The sequence below is a fragment of the Mya arenaria genome, chromosome 16, assembly GCF_026914265.1.
Source record: "Mya arenaria isolate MELC-2E11 chromosome 16, ASM2691426v1".
Lineage (NCBI taxonomy): Eukaryota > Metazoa > Mollusca > Bivalvia > Myida > Myidae > Mya > Mya arenaria.
In genome coordinates, this window is record NC_069137.1 from 15372908 (window position 1) to 15397821 (window position 24914).

General features: G+C 33.6%; 2 protein-coding genes across 2 annotated transcripts; one reads left to right on the forward strand and one right to left on the reverse strand.

The window, feature by feature from the left end:
• Positions 1 to 2289: 2289 nt before the first annotated feature.
• On the reverse strand, positions 2290 to 17829 carry LOC128221431 (zinc finger protein 678-like). The gene is made up of 3 exons (XM_052930039.1): positions 17714 to 17829; positions 17357 to 17474; positions 2290 to 3357 (listed from the first exon to the last, which is right to left on the reverse strand). Exons 1-3 carry the CDS (start codon positions 17827 to 17829, stop codon positions 2290 to 2292), a joined length of 1302 nt encoding a protein of 433 aa, XP_052785999.1.
• LOC128221982 (zinc finger protein 239-like) lies at positions 12438 to 22979 on the forward strand. Its single transcript, XM_052930711.1, has 2 exons — positions 12438 to 12515; positions 20660 to 22979. The coding sequence occupies exon 2, from the start codon at positions 20666 to 20668 to the stop codon at positions 21743 to 21745; it is 1080 nt and encodes a 359-aa protein (XP_052786671.1). The 5' UTR covers positions 12438 to 12515; positions 20660 to 20665; the 3' UTR covers positions 21746 to 22979.
• Positions 22980 to 24914: the final 1935 nt, after the last annotated feature.

The window sequence follows — 24914 nt, forward strand, 5'->3', positions numbered from 1 at the left end:
TATAAAATCCGCCATTTAGGATAACATATTGGACATTTGCTCGTATTTCATTATCTTGGTGCAAATACATAGTTTAATAAAGGCGTACCATTACGACATTTTAGTTACAACGGTTTCACGAACAAACGTTTTGACGAAATCGGAATTGACAACACAACTGACGTAATAATAATTTTCTTTTAGCATTTATGACGTTATAAATGGTAATTATCAGTACAATTTTGAGAACAAACGGAATTTGATACAAGGTTATAATCTATGAAAGCCAAATCTGGACCTCACATCTTTTGCTCATTGTTCACAAGCCTAATTTAATTACATGTTAACAAATCTAACATGCACAATTCAAATGCAAGACCACGTGATCACTGTTTTGCTAGTGGTTGGGGTCTTTCAACATTATATTTTGGTAAGATAAAAAGAAATTGCGTTTGATCAAAATATGATAACCTGCGTTTTCCGACATCAATAGTATAACTATAAGTTGTATTTCTTTTAAAAACCAACTTCATCAACATCTTTTTACTCAAAATTGCGGAAACCATCGAAACCATTGTTTTGAGTTGTTGCTGAGGTTATTAAACATGTTGTGTGATATAAATAGCTGATACTGTTTTGATATTCTTTAGACATATGACAATATAGATTTCTCCATAGAAATTTAAATTGATTTTTATAAAGGTCGTCAAGCAATTAGAGAATTTGGCGACAGTCAAATCTAGCTTTTTTAAATGAGACAAAGTGTAAAAACTGCAACGCATGGACCAACTGTGAATTGCTTTAAAGAAGACACAAATCAAAATAATTACCACTCAGTTTTTTTAAATAACTTTTAATCCGTATTCGAAACAGTTATCAATTTCTCTGCCAGGAAATCTATGCAAAATGATATTTCTTCTCTCAGAAACCCATCTAGCTGCACAGCCACCGTCTAATCAGTACATACTCGTTTGTACTGCCGTTGTATCTTCGTTTGCTTTCGTTATGTACAATGGTCCGTAAATAAAACATCCAGTATTGCATGTGGTATTTAAATGGAATATATCAAGTTTTTACTGCCATGGCATTTATCTAGAAACAGCCAATGAGTGCAAATTGATTTTCGATGGATTCACTCAATCGATTTTAAAAGTGACACTATAAAACAATTAAAGATTAGTTTGCATACGAACGTATGCCAAACTTAATAATGTTATATCGAGGAACACCCGGACGCTGATATTAAGTACAATATAGATAAAACTGTTGGAGCAACAGTTTTTGAGACTATATATTCTGACCGTAATGTAATTTATTTAAACATGAATGTGCATTTCGTGAGCGTTCTGTACAAGTTTAAACAAAACAAATACTTTGCATAGCGAAGTTAACTGGGTTTTTTTTTCCATTTCTTTCTGGTACAATAAAATACAAGTAAATAAGTTTATGACAGAGTGATCCTCCTTGTTGGAATGTGAAACCACGTAAGAGTCTTACTACATTAACTTCAAAGACGACTGAACGAAGTATTAATGTAATTCATTGATTCTTCAATAATTATAACATAAGATGAAAATGAATTCTTAATAAGCAAGAAAAGTTCAAATCCAGTTTAAATTTCAATACAAGTTATCTAAATGCATAAATATAAGCATGAATTTGACAGACTGAGTTCACAATGTAGTTTCTTAAAATCTAAAAACGTGTAAAACAAACACTTGTTTCCAGGTTCGCTATTCTGTTTCGTTGCTTCTAATGACACGCGGTTAGTACTCTGTTGTAGGATGTTCACGTTTTACCGGTCCAATTGGTCTCGTTATCAACTCTTTAAAACAAACAAAACACCGTATCGTTAATTTTCCAACTTCAAAATTTTATTATTCATGAACACGTGATGGCAGGAAACCGTTACACAGCGTCTTTTTGAATGTATCCAAATATTGAACATTAAACTAGCTAAAAAATGATTCCTACGCTTTTCTGCTGTAAGAAGACATTTAATAAAGACAATTTTAAAAGCAGACATGCATGTAAATCTGCGATTTAAGCTACTATGATCAACAATATTGTCCATTGGTTAAATATATTCAATGGTATATTTCACAATTGTATTGTTTTTCTTTGAAACGCAAACAACGCTACAAATATACACATACATGTCTCTGACTTATCTCCTTTGTGTTGTTCACCAAATGCCTCTATATATTATTAATAGGAGGGAAAGCAGCATCCCCTGCCTTAACTTTTAGGACATCACTTTGGCGTAAATTCTTATATGCCTTTGATAAGAACAAATGTGGACAATCAGCATCACATATCTCGCACTTGTATAACGCCTGTGTGTATTCGTATATGTTGCTGTAATACACCTTTCAGAGAGAAAGCAGCATCACATATCTCACACTTGTATAAATTATCTCCTGTGTGTACTATTACATGTTGCTGTAATACACCTTTCAGAGAAAAAGCAGCATCACATATCTCACACTTGTATGGCTTCTCTTCTGTGTGTATTCGTATATGTTGCTGTAATTTATCTTTCCGAGAGAAAGCAGCATTACATATATCACACTCGTATGGCTTCTTTCTTGTGTGAATTCTTGTATGACTCTTTAAATAACCTTTCTGGGAGAAAGCAGCATCACATATCCAACACTTGTATGGCTTCTCGCCTGTGTGTATACTTATACGTCTCTGTAAGTGCCATTTCAGACCGAAAGCAACATCACATATATCACACGTGTATGGCTTCTCTCCTGTGTGTATTCGTTTATGACTCTGTAAATTACCTTTCTGAGAGAAAGCAGCATCACATATCTCGCACTTGTATGGCTTCTCTCCTGTGTGTATTCTTATATGTTGCTGTAATACCCCTTTCTGAGAGAAAGCAGCATCACATATCTCACACTTGTATGGCTTCTCTCCTGTGTGTATTCTTATATGTTTCTGTAAATTACCTTTCAGAGGGAAAGCAGCCTTACATATCTCACACTTGTATGGCTTCTCTCCTTTGTGTATTCTTATATGTTTCTGTAAATTACTTGTCTGAGAGAAAGCAGCACTACATATGTCACATTTGTATGGCATTTCTCCTTTGTGTATTTGTATATGTTGCTGTAGTACGCCTTTTTGGGAGAAAGCAGCATCACATAGCTCGCACTTGTAGGGCTTCTCTCCTGTGTGTATTCGTATATGTTTCTGTAAAGTACTAGTCTGGGTGAAAGCAGCGTCACATATTTCACACTTGTATGGCTTCTCTCCTGTGTGTATTCGTATATGCCTCTGTAAATTACCGTTCCGAGAGAAAGCAGCACTACATATCTCACATGTGTATGGCATCTCTCCTGTGTGTATTTTCATGTGAAGTTTTAAAATTTCCTTTAAAAACAACTCAGTCCCACAAACATGTGTATGGCATATCTCAAGTGGGTATTTTCATGTGACGTTTTAAATTTTCCTTTAAAAACAACTCAGTCCCACAAACCGTGCATGTGTATGATCTTCTCTTTGTGCATATCCATGTGAATCTAAACGAAACAATAAATGTTTGTATCATGAATGACAATATCGTTCAAATAAGTCAATTCTTCGAATCACATGTTTTAATAATATTCCCCATATTTTATGTTATTTTGTTCATAGCTATTTTATAAACATCATAACTCATATAGTAGGTTGCCTCATTGACGGGTTTTCCTTATTGACGACAGTTTGTTATTGCAATACATATAGGATCTGACACGGGTTGTCATTTAATACGAGGTTGTATTAAAGATGTTTATGAAATGTGTTATTAAGCGAGTCTTTGGTGAGCTTACTAACAACTTTCATGGACGAGTTTAATAAAGTTCTTGCCTTTAATGACAACGAGTGTCAGATAAAAAAAAATTCACATTCTTAAAATGGTGTTTTTGTTACCAGTTTAGTTCCACTTTCTGAACCGATTGTTTGACAGCCGAAGTACTCAGAGGAGAATGTCAACGATGCGCCATATAAATAGTTCCAAATTAAAATGACAATAGTAACTAGCAGTTATCAAGTTTTAATACTGATAAAGTGCTTAATAAGTGACGAATAAAAAATGTGTAGTAAAATATCCAACAACATTAATAAAGAACAATTTTGACAAAAAACAACAACAATAAGTACACAATTTAATGACGTCACACTCTAGAGTACACGCATTTACGCGGTTTATGTGACCTACATCGGTCTGTCAAGTTTTACTCTGTTTAATTTTTTCGCTGTCGCTTTCTACGATGATTTTGCAGCGTTTTCGTACAATCTTAGTGTACATGGAGGTTCACAACATGCAGATGATTACGGCAAAGCCTTACTCTGTATTACATGGATGTTGAAAAAGTTCCACCAAGAATGTTTCGAGAGAACTAGTTCTGGCTTCCATAACTTTAAAGTTGAAATTTATTTTTCATGTTTACTACACATGAACACGTCCCAAAAGGTATAAATACATAACGTTTCCGCTGAAGTTCTTTAGCTACCAGAGACCATGATGTTCTAGCCGCTAAGGGATGTGTAAGGAGATGTCTGTGCTGCGGAAATCGTCTTTGTGTTTTCGGTAACCGACAGCAGATTAAACTGGGAAGCAGATGGCATTGATTGCATATTGCTTATGTTGGTCAAGATTAAAATGTTTGAAATGTTCTTTAAAATTTCTTGAGGTGTTTGTCACTAATGTGGCTGTATTTGTTGACTGACTGGATATTTCTGTGACTAATGATCTGCATTATCTGGTTAACGGACCATTGTTATCAGAAAGGTTTTGTACACGATGCTTTCTGGCACTATGATTCGTTAGCCATTTGTCTCCCGGACGTCTTACGGGTTCACTATTGAGGTATGTATTTGTTGGCATTTAAACCATTTTGTTTACAAAAATGCGGAGGGATATCTAGGTTGCGTGTAATTAGTCTAACTAATAGAAATGTCTGATAGGTTATTGTACACATGTGTAAGATAAAATATTGGTAATGGGTATATAAACGGCTTGCTTAATAATATTGTTAGCACGTTACCAACTGTACTTCTATGCACCCAGTCCGAAAAGCACGCAAGTAGTAAACAAAGATTGTACTGTGCCTTTATTGATATGAAACGCGCCTTTGATAGTGTTAGTTATAGTTATATAGATCAGGAGTTGATGAAAAAATGCTCAGAATTGTTAAAAATATGTATGCAAATGTCAAATCATGTGTTTAAAAAATGTACTTCGCTTTCCGAATATTTTGAGTGTGCTGTCGGCCTTAAGCAAGGGGAGATATTATTTGCCCTTTTCGTTGATGACCTTGAGCTATTTTTAGAAGGTGACCCATTATGCGGACTTACGATTGACGATATGAATATTATACTGATGTTATTTGCTGATGATATGGTTGTTTTTGGTAAATCTGTTGATGAATTACAAAAAAGTCTAAATACGTTACATGAATACTGTATCAAGTGGGCCCTAGAAGTTAATATAGATAAAACGAAGGTCAATGGTTTTTCGTAAAATGTACATTGAAACGGTTGATAATTTTAATTATCTTGGTACTGTTTTTAATTTTACTGGATCTTTTGTTTTGAACCAAGAAACTATTGCAGAGAAGGGACTTAAGGCACTAAATGTACTTATTAATAATACTAACTATTATAATTTCAAACCTAGCGTTCTTTGCCAATTATTTGACGCTTTTGTAAGTGCCACGTTGAATTATGGATGTGAAGTGTGTGGGGTTTCCAAATCAAAAGAAATTGAGCGTATTCACTTGAAGTTTGCAAAACCATACTTGGGGTTAAAACGAGCTCATGCAATATGGCCGTTTATGGGGAGTTAGGTAGATACCCATTATATGTAAATATATATGGTAGAATTATAAAATTTTGGTGTAAGACTATTTCTTCAGATAATATTATTATAAATAAGCTATACAATGACATGTTAGGCAGTCTTGCTAACCGTAATAATTGGGCTAATGATGTAAAAACTTTGTTAGATATCTATGGTTTTTCTTATGTGTGGTTAAACTCAAACCCTGTTAATTTGAAAAGCTTTCATATTGTGTTTAAAAATGGAGTGCTCGATGTATTTAAACAATCATGGTTTGAAAATGTTAACAACAGTAATACCCTATGTACTTATAAATACCTTAAGGAACACTTTGGAATTGAATTTTATCAAGATGTTTTACCAATTAAATTAAGAATGGCTTTGTCTAAGCTAAGATTGTCGTCACATAAATTTCATATTGAAACAGGAAGATATGGCCGTAATAGAATTGAAAGGGCTGAGCGTAGTTGTATTTTGTGTAACTCTAACGATATAGAAGACGAATACCACTTTGTCATAATATGCCCTGTGTATAACAATATCAGAAAGGAGTTGATAAAAACAATCTATGTTAGAAACCCAAGTATGTACAAATTTGTTGAATTAATGAAATCTCAAAATATAGTCGAAATAAGAAATCTAAGTAAATACATTAACCAAGCATTTCTTTTAAGAAATTCCGTGATCAATAATATGACCTAGCCTATATAAAAATATATGACATTAGCCTCCCAAATCTCTATTTTCCTGGTATTACATATATTAAGCATTTACATTTAGTTCGATATTTACCATTTTTATAAAATAATAAGCAATAATATGTTTTATCTGTGTTTATTTTTTTTCTCTTTTCGTTCTTATTTTGCCATGTATCATTGTGACCATAATAATTATAATTTGACATATCATGTTTTGTCAAGAAACTGTTATTTACATGTTTACGACAATAAACTACTCTGTCTGTCTGTCTGGTATAATCACTGTGCTTATGGATATGCGCATATCAATTATTTTTCTAAGTTTTTGGAATAAGATTAGCTAAAAGATCAATTATATAATAGAAAGATCAAATTTCAACGTCATAATATCAGACTGAGTATATATATTTTGGAATATATATTTAGTTGGTGTTTGGTTATAAACAGAGTTTGATTTATGGAACGTTATTTAGGTTGAAATAGTGTGTGTATTTTTTTCGAAAAAGTCGCAAGTCAATATGAAAACCATTTCGCAAAAGAATAGTTCGTAATATACAATCAAAAGTGTGTGTCGCATCGGAATGAAAACCTTTTCTGTAAGAAGAATATCATATTAAAAACAAAATATCAAAATGTGAACAGCGAAATCACAAACGGAATATGATGAATCAGAAAAAGCACAAGATTGCAATATCAGATGAAACCTATTATATTGCAATCACAAACGAATTCATGCCATGAATATCAAAATCACTTAAATGCAAAACTAGAGCTATCACTGAAGGTGATTAATACCCCAAACGCCGCCTCTCATTATGATTTATCATTGTATGAAGTTTTATGAAATTCCATCTAGTAGTTTTCAAGTTACTGTCCGGACAAAAGTTTGACAAAAACACAGAAAAGGGCAATAACTCTGTAACTTGCTTAAATAGTGTAATGATTCATGTACACTGAACTCCATCTCAGTGTGCTGTACCATTGTATAAAGTTTTATTACATTCTATCCGGTAGTTTTCAAGTTATGCTCCTGACAAGAAAAAAGGGCAGTAACTTTGTAATTGGCTGAAATAGAATTGCGGTTCCTGTACACGGCACCCCCTCCCATTATGATCTATCACTGTATGAAGTTTTATTAAATTCCATCCAATAGTTTTCAAGTTATGCTCCGGACAAGAAAAAGTAACAAAGGGCAATAACTCAGTAATTGGCTGAAATAGAATTGCCGTTCATGTACACTTCACTCCATCTCATTATGATCTATCACTGTATGAAGTTTTATTAAATTCCATCCAATAGTTTTCAAGTTATGCTCCGGACAAGAAAAAGTAACAAAGGGCAGTTACACTGTAATTGGCTGCAATAGAGTTGCAGTTCCTATACACTGCACTCCCTCTCATTATGATCTATCACTGTATGAAGTTTTATTAAATTCCATCCAATAGTTTTCAAGTTATGCTCGGGACAAGAAAAAGTAACAAAGGGCAGTAACTCTGTAATTAGCTGAAATAGAATTGCGGTTTCTGTACACTCCACTCCCTCTCACTCATTATGATCTATCACTGTATGAAGTTTTATTAAATTACATCCAATAGTTTTCAAGTTATGCTCCGGACAAGAAAAAAAGTAACAAAGGGCAGTAACTCTGTAATTAGCTGTAATAGATCGAGTTATGATTCTTGTGCACTGCATTGTGCTTTACCATTGTATTGATTTTTAATAAATTACATCTAGTAGTTTGCAAGTTAATGTCTGGAAAAATATTTGAAAGCGAAAAAAAATAAAGAGCAATCACTCAGTAATTAGCTAAAGTAGAGTTATGGTTCTTGAACACTGCACTTCCTCTCATTGTGCTTTACCATTGTATGAAGTTCCAATGAATTCCATCCAGTACTTTTCAAGTTATATTCCGGACAAAAAAAGTATAAAAGGGCAATAACTCAGTAATAAGCAAGAATATAGTTATGGTTATTGTACACTGCACTTCCTTTCATTATGCTATATCATTGTATGAATTTTAATCCAATTCCATCAAATAGTTTTTAAGTTATGCTCCGGACAAGGTAAATTGCAACGGACCGACCGACAAACCGACGGACCGACCGACCGACCACAGGTTGACTCCAATATACCCCTATCAAACTTCGTATAAATAGGGGAGTCTAATAATATTGCAATCACAAACGAATTCATGCCATGAATATCACAATCACTTAAATGCAAAAATAGGGGAGTCAAATAATATTGCAATCACAAATGAATATGTCATGAATATCAAAATCATTTAAATTGCAAAAATAGGGGAGGGTTATAATATTGCAATCACAAACGATTATGCCATGAATATCAGAATTACTTAAAAGCAAAAAAGGGAATCTAATAATATGGCAATCACAAACGGAACTGCCATGACTATCAGAATCACGTAATTGCAAAAAATAGGGGAGTCTAATAATATGGCACAAATTAATATTCAATGAATAGCAAAATACACACACAACTGAGTTTAATAACAACGTTTTTCGGAATTTTACAATTACTGCTGGACATGTCTGTGTTTTTGTAATTCTTTTTTAATGATAGCACTTGTTTAGTCAGAACGCATGTTGCAAAGAAAAGATGTGTTTTTATTAAAGATATATTGTCTTCATTCGGTAAGTGATTCTTGTAAACTCAGTTGTGTGTGTATTTGTCAAAACCTTTACTACTTCCAAATTAATTCATTTATCATATGTTACATATTTATTACTAATAACAAGATCGAATCAGTGTATAATAAGATACAAATACACATGTACCATTTATACTATTTATTCTGCACATTTCTTCCAGATAAAATTTGGTATCCTTGATAAGTTAAATAATTTTCTTTTAAAATGAAGAAACGACATATTCCACCGATTTTATGAATGCATGAAACAATCAACACTTTTTAGCTGTGTGTTGGTAATTACCGCAGCGATTATAAACATACAATGAATACATATCGTATATTCCTACCACGATTGGGGAACCGGATTAACATTTATGCCTCAAAGTTGTTTTCTTTCACAAATGTTTAGATTTAACACCAGAATTTGGTAAGAGGAATTTTATTCTGGTGTTAAACCTAAAAGAAATATGTACACACATATTTAAGACAATTACTGCAGACCACACGTATACAGTTTTTTTGGAATGAAAATACATATCGTGTCAGGTTAGAGGCTAATTATGTGCCTCTGGTCGTGTCTGGTGTTTTTAGAACAATAAAATATTGATTTTTTTTCGACCTGAAAATATGCCGATATCTGAAAAGTATTTAAACGTGACTTAACCATACTGGGTCTTCGTTATTAAGAAATCATGGTAGAATCATGTCTTTGGACACAAATATTATTTAGAAAAGTTCGATGCAATTTAATCAAGTTTCACTTGAGACGGTCCTTGATTTTGCTGACATGGATTAAGTCAATCTCATGAATATTTTCTAAATTAATTGCTTCTGAAGTCTCCACCTTTTTCCCCATAAGTTTATGATTGGTACATCATTGGTTTGTGTACATTCCTTCTCGGACGAAAACATGATGATTAATACTACTGTTTTATAAGTTAAATAATCAATAACACTTGCGCTTTTTTATGCCAACTGAGGTTTTTTATCATTAATTGTTCAGCCGTTGAAATAAAAAGGTTAATTTATCATCCTGCAAAAACTCGGTGAATCCACTACCATAGTTATTTGTGTTTCATCGTACCCAGAAAATGTACCGATCCGACAAATCGGTCGGTTTCCATATAAAACATTGTATGAATGTGTGAATATGTCGTTCTCATATTATTCGTGCACTTGCCGAAGTTTTTGTAATTCCAGAAAGGATAAACATAATCTGGTGTATACTCATCGGAAAAACAAACGAAATATTACTCGTGAAAAAGTTAATTAAGCCGACATGTATATTTTAAAAAGGGTCATCGCGTGTATATAATTTGAAAGTAAAATAAACATTGTATCGCCCTTACAATCATTGTTGTAATGTAGAGTATTCGATGTGATAATGAATGTTATTTTTACAATTTATGTTTATTGTATTATTAACTACTTTGTTTATCTATAGATTGTTCGTGATTATAATTATTTTTAGACAAACATTATAACAATATGCACAGCCGTATTTAGTTGCATAAAAAAGTAAGGTGAGTATAACTTGTAATAAATGCTTCAGAGTTCTGTATTTGTTTAGAGACATTTTATCTTGTTTCAAGTTGTTATAATTACTTTTCATTTTTACGCCCAAATCTAAGACATGTTTTAAATCTAGTTGTTGCATATAACAACCCTGAAAAAATCTGCACAAACAAATAATTGCTCAGTGTCATGTTTTCACACTTACAAGTGTGATATCTCAAGTTCTGCCATTTGTCATGTGTTCTCACTTAGATATCGAAATACCTTTGTGTTATCATTTGATATGACAATACAACTAAGATTATGACCCCTCCCCCCACGATATATATAACGGACAACATCTTACTTCGAGGTTCTTAGTTTAATGAATCCTTGGCAACGCTTTCACACAATGTAATAACCTTAGGATGGAGTCTTCAGCTGGGACTGGTTATATTCTCCATCCTGGTTTACCTGGTTATACAGCGATAAAGTCCCCCCCCCCCCCCCAAAAAAAAAAAAAGTTGGACACTTATATATACATGTTTATTATGTTATTGAATATCGCTGTTGTATTATAAACAAGAAAAAAAATCACTCAAAAAATAAAAAATAATAATAATATAATAAAATCCAGCAAAAGCACTGAGGACTATAGCACTGAGGCATAGTCCTCAGTGCAAACCAGCATATACCGGGTGGTTTAGGAAACTAACTTGTGAGAAATTCGTTATTAAAAAAAAAAAAAAAAATAATTTCACGCGAGCTAGTTGTTATAATGCCAAGGATACTTTGTGTATAAACACTTATTATTGTAAACAATTTTAAAATTGAGACATCTTATTAAAATGTAGGCTGAACCTTAAATGTTTGTGTAGTAAAAATAATTATAGTAGAATTTCTATTTATGTATTTGAAGTGTTCGATTTTAATTCGTATGTGATAGATTCTTAAGGCATTATTTAAATATTGAATTTTTAACCATAGATTTTTACATATTGTGTTGGATTACTTATATATATATATATATATATACAGTCCAAAGCACCCACGCTACGATTTAAGAAGAGATGTTATTAATGTTATTAAAATGTGTAGACATACTGTAAAACGAAGCGTGCTCGCCGAATGGGTATAACCCGATGGCGAGGGTAAATAAGCTTACCCCACCCTTAGAGGTTGACCGAATATTTATTCCTGGTATGTGCTATTTTGTACAGGTTTTGTCAGGGTTGTTTTATGCAACAGCTAAATTTAAAAAAGGTTTAGATAGTTTTACTTACCTTAAGTTTTATGCAACTAAATATTGTTGTGCAAATTGTTATCATATTATACATATATGTTTGTCAGAAACTATTTGTATTCTCGAACAATCTATAGACTAACATGGAGTAATAATAATACCCAATATATAAAATAACACTCATAATCACATTGAATACTCTACAAACAACAACGATAATAAGGGCGGTACTATTAACTTTCAACTTACGCGCTCGATGACTTTTTTTAAATATACATGTCGGATTAGATAACTTTTTCAAGAGTTATATATTTCGTTTGTTTATTCGGTGATTTCAACTATTGCAATGGATACACCAGATTATTTTTATCCTTTCTGGAATACAAACACAATTTTGAGACATAAATGCTGTTAAGGTTTCCCAATCATGGTTGGAATACATGATATGTATCCAGGGGAAGTAATCGCTGCGGTTATTATCCAACACACAGCTAAACGTGTTGACTGTTTTTTGTATTCATAAAATCGTTGTCTGTTACCGTGCAATGGTGGAGTGTGTCATTTCATCATTTTAAAAGGTTATTCGAAGTTATTTATCAGTAAGCTGATAACGTTTGGGTATGTATACTATTTTGAGCAATTTGTGGTGTTTGTTTGATCGGTTGTTTTGTGCTTGTCTTCGCTAAATTGTAAACAATCCGCCTGTCCACCGAAGTTTAAGCCTGTCCGAAAACTCTTGTCGGTATTAAATAGTATTCAGAAATACTAATATATAGCACTGCAGAGGCATGTCATTTAGTTATAATAAACAAACTTAATCTCACAAAACAATCAACATCTTGAAAGGTCTGAAGAAGAATTATATTTAGTTTTGGTGATATTGACTGCCTTGTTGCAAACCAAGAAGAAATAAAATGTAGTAACATATTGATATAGATCTATCGTTTTAACTCGTTTATCTCTGGGAATCAACATCGTGATAACATGTCTGAAATGGCTGACTTTTGGTTGTGTGACGTCAAATAACAATGTGGGACCAACTGCTAATTCTGATGAGTATTTACAGACATTACATTATAGATACCTAACCTTTTTGGTTATTTGAAAGTCATCTAAAAATATGTTGATCATCCAGACCATCATTTACTAAAAGTCACTGTAATCAGGTCTCTGGAATGGTGCTAGTCTCTGTTGGATTACAGCTGGTGTTGGCTTTTTATGATTATCTTACAAGTATGAGATAATTGTCAGCATTGAAATTTTATGAATGATCAATGAATAGTGACATTATTTTAACCAAAAATCAATATCTAATTGGCCGGTTCAAAAGACTGGATCAATTTAATCAGATAACGACAACCAGTATTATTTATTAATATAATAAATTTGATTATTTTTATTATTCAATTCACAATAATTCACGGCTTGATTTCTTCATTTTCAACATACTGTATAACCAATTTAATTGGATCAGATATAAGTGGATTTATCGACGCCTGCTGATAAAATATTAAAGCATAAATTTTTCCATTCATGTTTTGGTCTTAAAGCTGCACTCTCACAGATTGAACGTTTTGAGAACTTTTTTTATTTTTTGTCTTTGAACAAGCCAATTTTTGGAAAAATCTATGGAAACCATTTAAATAAGACTGCTGACAAAAATTAGATTGCAGATTTTATATATAAGTCCAAAAATGAATGTTTTATGCATTTTTCTTAAAACGTAAGTAACCGTTAAAGCCATTAAACATTCAGTTTCGAACGGGAATATATATATGAAAATCTACAATCTGATTTTTTTGTCAGCAATCTTTTATCATTGGTTTGCAGATATTTATGCAAAAATTTGCTCTTTCCAAGACAAAAAATAAAAAGTTGTAAAAATGGCATATCAGCTTTAAAGCTGCACACCAAAAGATTGAACATTTTAAGATATTTTTTTATCTTGGAACGAGCCATTGTTTGCGAAAATCCATGGTAACTAGTTATATTAGACTGCTGACAAAAATTTAGAAAGCGGATTTTTATATTTAAGTTCAAAAATTGATGTTTTATGCATTTTATAATAATAAATCGTTTTTGTAACCGCAAAAATTTGCTATTTCAGAGACAAATAAAAATAAAAAAGATGTCAATATGTTCAATCTGTGAGAATGTAGCTTTTAAGTTGCACTATCACAGACATACCATTTTTAAAACTTTGAGTTTTTGTCTTTGAACGAACCAATTTTTGCGAAAATACATGAAAACCAGTTACTGCTGACAAAAATTAGATCGTAGATTTTTAAATGTAAGTTAAAAATATATGTTTAATATATTTTTCTTAAACTGTTAGTAACGGTTTAAGCCATACAACATTTATTTTTTAACAGAAATATAAAAATCTGTGATCTGATCTTTTGTTAGCAATCTTTTATCATTGGTCTGAAGATATTTATACCCCCGTGAAGGGGGTTATTGGAGCCACCCTGTGGTCGGTCGGGTGGTTTGTCAGTCGGTCCGTTGCATTTTACCTTGTCCGGAGCTTAACTTAAACTATTGGATGTAATTGGATTATGGTAAAGCATTAACTGATAGGAAGTGCAGTGTACAATAACCATAACTCTATTCTTGCTTATTACTAAGTTATTGTCCTTTGTTACTTTTTTTGTCCGGATTATAACTTGAAAAGTGATGGATGGAATTCATTGGAACTTCATACACTGGTACAGCACAATGAGAGGAAGTGCTGTGTTCAAGAACCATAACTCTACTTTTTGCTAATTACTTAGTTATTGCCCTTTATTTGTTTTTTTGCTGTATATTTTTTTTCAAGATATTAACTTGCAAGCTACTTGATTGAATTTATTGAAACTTCATACAATGTTAAAGCACAATGAGAGGAAGTGCAGTGCACAAGAACCATAACTCTATTTTTGCTAATTACAGAGTTATGGCCTTTAATACTTTTTTCTTGTCCCAAGCATAATTTAAAAACTATTGGATGGGATTTAATAAAGCTTCATACAGTGATAGATTATAATGAGAGGAAGTGCAGTGTACAGGAACCGCAATTCTATTCCAGCCATTTACAGAGTTACTGCACTTTGTTACTTTTTCTTGTCCGGAGCATAACTTGAAAACTATTGGGTGGAATTTAATAAAACTTCATACAGTGATAGATGATAGTGAGAGGAAGTGCAGTGTACAGGAACTACAATTCTATTTCAGCCAATTACAGAGTTATTGCCCTTTGTTATTTTTTTCTGTGCGGAGCATAATTTGAAAACTACCGGATGGAATGTAATAAAACTTTATACAATGGTACAGCACAATGAGAAGGAGTTCAGTGTACATGAATCATTACACTATTTTAGCAAATTACAATGACGATAGTCCATAAAATAAAGTTGTCATTTATAGGTTGTCTTTCTAAATAGTTGACTGCAATCTCATATCAGGGTGGCGTTCGGGGGTATTAATCACCTTCTGTGATAGCTCTTGTTATGCAAAATTTGCTCTTTCTAAGACGAAATATAAAAATGAAATGAATTTGAAATATCTCCTAAGTGAAAAATCAGCTTTTCCTTGTATTCCAAAACTTTAAATATAAAAATAAGCATGTTCTTCTTAACAATTATGCGCAAGTACATTTGTAGTTTGTTCTTTAAATCTTAAAACAATTGTACCTCTGAAATTCCATTCCTTTTTGGTTATTTTCATGACATTAAATTTTCCTAATTTGACTAGGATCTTCTCTCTAAAATTGACAGAAAAAGTCTCATGACCCCGTATTGTCAGCATTTAACATTCATTAAGATTTTAGCAAAGAGAAAACTGGACATTCATATTCATTTGTTAAACATGCAATGGATTGTGAATAATAATTATAAGCTGGTTTAAAAAGGGTACATAATATAGTTTTCTCAGCAAGGATTTTGTCCGCTCACTACAGGGCTTCCGTTAAAGAAAGTTCGGAAGTATATTACTCCCTAGAAATGGGTTAAAACTTCCAAAATTGATTCTTTGGAAGTACGAAAACTTCCATAAATTTGAAGAAAACTTCCAAAGTTGAAAGCTTGGAAGTTCAAAATATCATAACATTTTGTCAATATTACTTTTATGGTCATAATTTCAATCAGTTGAACTATTTTAAGTAAAATTCATTTTTATAATACATAAGTCTGTGAATTTGGCAAGTTAAAGTTGCAAATTATTTGATTTTTATTATACAAGGGCAGTAATGTCAGGTGCGCCCCTGCTTCCAGGTTCATTGTTTTGAGTGATAAACGTCCTCGATTAGGTGAGGATTGCCACTGTTTTCTCTATGTTTCAACGATAATTTTTAGAAACGACCTTGTGCACCGAATGAAGAGTAATTGCTCGTTTACGAAGACGCTTGTTTTAGATCAAAATAATGTCTGTATTAAAATATCTCGTGAAAACAATGCACGTTCTTACTAGGCTTCCCGACTCACTCAATGCATTTTTTGCTTCAAACAACTATTTAATACGGTTCTCTTGCGTACAAACCCCACCCGATGCTTTGTTTTGGACAATAACAGTATTGCTGTTGTTTTACGAATGCAGACAGCCAATTTTGGAGTTAAATCGGCTCATTTACGAAAATGCTTGCTGGTTCATTCTGAAAATTTTTAGAACCTAAAATTTTTGTCGGCGTCGGCGTCCGCGTCACCCCTTGGTTAAGGTTTTGCGTGCAAGCACACATAGGTAAATATCTCAGCAACTACTTGAGATATTGCATTGGGACTTTATACAATGGTACTCAACCATCTGACCTACTTAATTAACAAAGTTAGATAACTGTAGTTTGCATTTAATGCAAATAATAATTAATTAATTCCCAACAAACATTTTATATCGACCCGACATCGGCATTTACATCGGGCCGATGTCGGATGTGCAACACGGCTCGACATCGGGCCGATGTCGGCATATTTGTAATAGCCGACATTTAGCCAGCATGATGCCGCGATCCTTTTTCATCCATATTCTCATACAGCTGGATTGTTATGCTCAATGGCATCAGAACATGATAGTTAAACACAAGATGTTGTCTTGGTTAGTCTTCAGAGAGAGAAAATAATAATGCAGAGAAAATCTACCGGAAACCTACAGGCATATTATATACTTAAAATTTCCTACACAAGAACATAAGCCATTTGATCTTACATTTTTTTTTATTATTATCAGTGCTTTAAACATTTAAACAATAGGGTTATCACAGAATGTGGATACTACCCCAGAAAGGTATTATCAAAATGTACAAGTTACAATACATAGATATGTCATAATACACACTGTATAAATAAACAAACAAAATAAGACTTGAAATAAGAGTTATTTGATTGAACAATACTTAAGGTTAAGCTACTGCATTAAACATTAAGGGTTTTAACATAATATTGTTTTGTTTTTTTTCATCTCGGAGTTCCAAGGATGCACTCAGTTATCTGTGCCTGCCTCATTTCCTTCCTAATTTCCCTTCCACCATCTCTGTCCGATGCTCTCCCTATCCAGGCGGCATATGTCTCTCGTACCTGTCCTGTGAGAAACGACGATATTTCTCGACAGCCTCTGGAATAAGTGCATGTACTATTAATACATAGGTAGAAATAATAAGTTTTTTCAGGATACGGGTATTACAAAATGCATTTTCAAGGAATTTGGTATTCTTAATTTTTTATTGGGTTTTTGTTAAATGTGAATTATCTTTTCTGTTGTTTGTATTCAATTTGCCTACACTCCTTCGCATATTTCTGGGGGATTATATACTTGAACTATGCTTGTAAACAAAGGTTAAAAACGGTATATACCTGTAGAGATTGCGCAACTGTTGGGGGATCTTGTAGTAACTGTTGTGATGCTTGCAGAACAGTTCTGCCATTGCCACTGTCACCTTCAAATGCCTTGGTGGTGTTGTCACTGACATTTATTCATCCTCATCTGATTAAAACACGGTTCTCCTGATCATTTCTCCCCTTTATGTAAATTTAAAGGTTGGCATAGTCAACCTGCTTTTACTTAAGTGTGAAATAGCCTAAATCACATGCTTTTTATCAATACCTTCGATCTTCAGTCATTAACAGATGTATCATAAATTATTTTGCTTCACAAAAATATATAAATGCACACCATGACAGACTGGTTGTAACTAACATAGTATGAATAAGTTCAGTATAAATGGTTACATTGGGACGTAAAGACAAACCTCCTCTATGCTGGCCTTTATTACTCATTTTCAGAGTCTCAATTTGCAGTTGTCCGCTCTCTGCAACTTCGATCTTTCCACAATATACGGTACTGTAAATTAAAATGTGTCAATTATGATTCATAATTGATAACGAAATGTTCATTTTAAGTTTGTCTAAAATGGAAGCGGATAAATTAATCGTTCAAACCCAACCAAATCATTAATGTAATTCTTTGCTTTTGTGTGCACATGCTACCTAAATGTTGATTTTTTGCTTTTTTTTTCAAACTCATAAAACAACAAAGAAAACTAGTCACGAAAATATATTACACGAATTCCTTTTCAACATATTTACTCGAAATAAAAGTATTTATAACTTTCGAGAATAAAACTATAGATTAACAGAATAGTACTATAATTATTCCTTATATTCATGCGCTCAATAACGATTCAAATACTTAGTAGTACTTACCATTGATTAAAACCAAAAATATGATTTGACTTTCATCATCTCTTTGAAATGGCACAAATACCGCAGTGAATATAAAACTAAATAATTTCGTAGATAAAAATCAAATAAACATGAACTGAATCTTTTAATTACAGAATTAATGAAAAAAAAAACACAATATAAACTTACATGTTAGTTGGTTCTTTTACTTAATGATAATGAATTTAAATATTTATTAATTGCCAGGAGAATGAACTGCTAGTGAAAGTTGCAACATATGCATTGCTCTCCCTTGAAGCAATACCACGTATACATCGGCCCAATGTCGGCCCGATATTGACATATTTATAAAAGGTTTTTTGTCCATGAAAAAATAAAAGCTATTGTTTATGTAATTGTGTTTAAACATTCAAATTAAATCAGGTAGTATTATTACGCATACAATGTTTCAGTCAATATGCCCATATCGGGCCGATGTCGGGCCGATATCGGCAAACAGTGGTCGATATGCCGATATTCACCCGACATCGGCCCGATATGGTCATGTTTGCTGGAAAGCCTTTATTATTTGACTTAGAAATTCTGGTTAAGGTTTTGCTTGCAAGCACGCTTAGGTTAATATCTCAGCAACTACTTGAGGTATTGCATTGAGACTTTATACAATGGTACTAAACCATCCAACATACTAAATTAATCAAGTTAGATAACTCTAGTTTGCATTTAATGCAAAATAATTGCCCTTTATTATTAGGCTTAGAAATTCTGGATAAGGTTTTGCATGTAACCTCTTTTAAGTCAATACCTCAGCGAATACATCATGTTTTGCATTGAAACTTTACACACAGGCTCCCAACAATTTAACCTTCTTATCTAATCAAGAAAGATATCTATATTTTTGATATTACATAATTTTTGCCCCTTTATTATGCAACATAGAAATTCTGGTTAAGGTCTTGCATGTTAGCACACATAGGATAATATCTCAGCAACTACTTGATGTATTGCATTGAGACATTATACAATGGTATTCAACCACCCAACCTAATTGGATAACCAAGTTAGATAACTGTATTTTGCATATAATGGCCCTTTATTATTACTTTTAAGAATTCTGGTTAAAATTTTGCATGTTACCACATTTATGTTAATATCTCAGCACATCATGTATTGCATTGAAATGTAACAGTGATCCATGCATGTTTCACAAAAACTTTTCTATCGATATACTGAAAAGCGGCGGAATAGTTGAGCACGCTGTCTCTGTGACAGCTCTTGTTTCGAGCGTTATCGCCCATGATTGAAAGAAATTACCTTTAATCGGTCTTTACCAAAAGCTTTTGAAGCTTATGTTCAGTCATCACCAAATTTAGTTAGTACGCGTGGATAAACGAGCTTTGACAATACCGATAACCAGCCATTTTGGTGAAGTTTTGTTTAAGAATTGCCGCCCTTTAATTATAGAACTTACCTAAAATTTGTCTTGTCCGCTCTATTATTCAGAATCCACTTCCAAATAATCACCAAATGTGGGCATAATTTTTATGGGAATAATATCGCGGTCGAGTTTAATGACCAGTCGTTTGTTTGGGATTGGTCGCCCTTTAATACTATACATTTTACTTATAAATGACAGCAATATGCCACCATAATTTGTGGGTTCTATCCAGTCCCCAAAACAGCGTTAAATCCAATTATGCCTAGAAATCTTGTTTGCACATTGCTTTAATTTATAATCCAACATATTATGAGCATTGTGTTATATATCTGGCATGTCCATCATATTGAGTGCATTGTATATATTTGTGTTCATCAGCACTTATAAAGTTTTTCTGACTTTCCCCCTTAGAATGGAAAAAAGAGGCGGGGCATGTCCTTTAATGTTTAAAAGAGTTTAATAACAAACTGAATTGATATAAACATTTGATTTTATCTAATGTGTCTGACATACAAGCTATACGGCAATACCAAATTGTGGACAGTGGTCCAAAAAGTTAGTGTCAACCCCTGTCGTATGCATGCTACTTAGATACAAGCATTCTCTTCCAACACATTATCATTTTAATTTGTTATTAACACGATTTTGAGTGTACTACATACATGTCTTTCTTATATTGTCAGATACACATGGATTCATACACAACAGAAAAAACATTCACGTTGGAAGTCTGTGGTGTTGATTTGTCTCAGAAATCAGAAATAAAGCATCACCCGATAAGGCATACTGTAGAGGAGACTTACACGTGTGAGATTTGTGATGCTGTTTTTTCACAAAAAAGTAATTTACTTACCCATATGGTAACACACACAAAACAGAAGCCCTACAAGTGCGAGATATGTGATGCTACCTTTGCACGGAAGTGGAATTTAAAAGCACATATAAAAATCCACACAGGAGAAAAGCCATACAAGTGTGAGTTATGTGATGCTGCTTTTTGTCAGAAAAAGGAATTACAAACACATGTAAGAAAACACACTGGAGAGAAGCCTTACCAATGTGGGTTTTGTGAAGCTGCTTTCTCTCATCGAACTACTTTACTTCATCATATAAGAATACATAAAGGAGAGAAGCCATACAAGTGTGAGATATGTGATGCTGCTTTCTCCCAGAAAAGTGGGTTACATTCACATTTAAGAATACACACTGGAGAGAAGCCATACAAGTGTGAGATATGTAATGCTGCTTTCTCTCTGAAGCATCATTTACAAAGACATATAAGAATACACACGGGAGAAAAGCCATATGAATGTGGTATATGTGAAGGTGCGTTCTCTCATCGAAGTACTTTACTTGAACATATTAGAATACACAAAGGAGAGAAGCCATATAAGTGTGAGATATGTGATGCTGCTTTCTCCCAGAAAAGTGGGTTACATTCACATTTAAGAATACACACTGGAGAGAAGCCATACAAATGTGAGTTTTGTGATGCTGCTTTCACACAGAAGAGTGGGTTACAGCCACATGTAAGAAAGCACACAGGCGAGAAGCCATACAAGTGTGAGTTATGCGATGCTGCTTTTTCCCAGAACAGAGGGTTACAGGTACATATAAGAAAACACATAGGAGAGAAGCCATATAAGTGTGGGATATGTGATGCTGACTTTTCTCGGAAATATCAGTTACAAACACATATGATATTACACACAAGAAGCCATACAAGTACTAACAAATGCGATACAGATGATTTTATGCTAAGCATGTAAGGTCTTAGAGACTAAATGCATACATGTCCGAAGAAAATATGGATATACATGTCTTGCTGATACCACTCATGCAATTTATAAAAATTACACACGATAATACATACAGAGGGGAAACCATGCATGTTTGAATCTGTGATGCTTGTTCCTCTAAATAAGGTATTTTACAGAAACATATACATTTAAGATGCCTCATACATGTGTGACCTATGTGATGTTGCTTCTTCAGAGAAAATTTGTTCACGGAAACATTAAGAATACACACAGTAGATATTATATTTCAGTGTAAAAGATGTTGTGATGATTTCTCCTAAGTAAACTACGACCTCATATATCAGACGTCTCTCTGAAACGCTAACACATTTATATTTGTGTATAAGAGACACATGTGAAGCGGCAATTTACTAAATCCTACCCAGGGCATATGCGTCATATGAGAGGTCTCTCAGAGATATATATCAGAGATCTGATATATTTGTGTGATTCATAATATTGTTATTCAGGTTTATTCCTAACTGTGGTTCTTTTATATGTTTCATCCTTTCTTACTTATATATATATATGCGTCTTATATTACAATGTTTAAGCAGTTTTAATTGACCCAAGTATTACATGCTTTACCATTGCTAAACAACGCGCTGCTGATTGAATTTGCCCAAACAATTTTACATCTAGTGATACAATGTATCTACATGTATATTGAAATATATGTTTCGCTGGTTTTATTTGTGTTATATATAATATTGTATTTCAAATGAAATCCAAACTGTAACTACGGTTCTTTCATATGTTTTATCGTTTCTAATGATAAATCGTATTAAGTAGTTGAGTTTTTAATCGTGTAAAATGCATTTTAAACCTTTTGTTGTAAACTGCGCAAACTACATGTACATATAGATTCATGCATTTGGCACTTTATGTAACAAAATATTTTTTATATATATCCATCTTCTGTTATTCAAGTTGGGGTTTTAACTCTTTATTTCACCCGGAACATTGTAGATGTTGAATGTATGTTTAAATCTTGTCAGACAAATATCAGTAATACTGTATTTATGTAGGTTAACATATGAGTGACCCATTTCAGTATTTGTAGACTATGTTATATCTGAACATTTAATTAAATGAATCATTTCTAGCTTGACTATATTTATGTATTATTCAACGTCAAGGTACTAAGTGACAGGCCGGGTCGAACTCGTATTGATGAAGGGAAAACGTAACAATATGAATGAATAAAGAGGCCTATACTACACGCCCAAGCGTCGGCGTCAGTGTCGGCATCGGTGTAGGCGCCGGAAGCCGGTTAAGCTTTCGGTTAACTTGAGATTTTCATTTCAGCCTAATACCCTTTATTCAATTTTGAACTCAATATTTTACACAGTTTTTCAGGGTCATTATCACATAATAAGGTTATATTACTCCATATTATCCTAAGGTACTTTATACAATTTATGGCCCCAGATTGACTTAGGAACTTGGATTAAGTTTTAGGGCAGGTTACCGTTAGGATATTTATTAATTAATATCTTCTTTTCCCTAATTCAATTGACATAATAAATTACACCCTTATTCAGGACCATCACACAATGAGGCTATATACCTCGATATACCTCGATAGTATCATTAATACAAGCTATGGCCACTGATTGACTTAGGAATTTAGGTATAAGTTTTAGGGCAAGTTTGGATTATAATTAGGAAAATCTATACCATTCACTCAAATATATACTCTTCGCATTATAATTGACGACCACCATACAATAATTAGAGGTTAATGCACTCGTCCAATTAAGTTAATACTTCACACAGTTGTTCAGGACCATCACAAAATGAGGTTCCATAACCCCATATTATCCTTTATACAAGTTATGGTCCCTGATTGACTTAGGTTAAAGTTTAAGGACAGGTGAAATTTTAAGGGCAAGTTGGGATTTTAATAAAAAAACTTCTATACCCTTCATTCAATGCACTTAATACTTCGCAGAATTATTGACGACCAGCTTACAACGAGGAACAAAACTCCATTTTAGCCCCGAATACAAATGATTGCCATTGAATGCTTTTTATGCCCCCGAAGGTGGGCATATTAAAATCGACCCGTCCGTCCGGCTCTGTTACTTTCCCTTGTATGGACATATTTTAAAATAACTCGCCACATGTGTTACACATACCAAGACGACGTGTGGCGTGCAAGACTCGTGTCCCTACCTCAAAGGTCAAGGTCACACTTAGTGTTTATTCACAATGGAGTGCTGCATATAAGGACATAGAGTATAGGTTGTCGTGTCCGAGCTGTAACTTTCTCTTGTATGGACAAATTTTAAAATAACTTGCCACATGTATACCACATACCAAGACGACTTGTCGCGTGCAAGACCCGTGTCCCTACCTCAAAGGTCAAGGTCACACTTAGTGTTTATTCACAATGGAGTGCTGCATATAAGGACATAGAGTATAGGTTGTCGTGTCCGGGCTGTAACTTTCCCTTGTATGGACAGATTTTAAAATAACTTGCCACATGTGTTCCACATACCAAGACGACGTGTGGCGTGCAAGACCCGTGTCCCTACCTCAAAGGTCAAGGTCACACTTAGTGTTTATTCACAATGGAGTGCTGCATATAAGGACATAGAGTATAGGTTGTCGTGTCCGGGCTGTAACTTTCCCTTGTATGGACAGATTTTAAAATAACTTGCCACATGTGTTCCACATACCAAGACGACGTGTCGCCTGCAAGACCCGTGTCCCTACCTCAAAGGTCAAGGTCACACTTAGTGCTTATTCACAATAGAGTGCTGCATATAAGGACATAGAGTATAGGTTGTCGTGTCCGGGCTGTAACTTTCCCTTGTATGGACAGATTTTAAAATAACTTGCCAAATGTGTTCCACATACCAAGACGACGTGTCGCCTGCAAAACCCGTGTCCCTAACTCAAAGGTCAAGGTCACACTTAGTGTTTATTCACAATGGAGTGCTGCATATAAGAACATAGAGTATAGGTTGTCGTGTCCGGGCTGTATCTTTCTCTTGTATGGACAGATTTTAAAATAAGTTGCCACATGTGTTCCACATACCAAGACGACGTGTCGCGCGCAAGACCCGTGTCCCTACCTCAAAGGTCAAGGTCACACTTAGTGTTTATTCACAATGGAGTGCTGCATATAAGG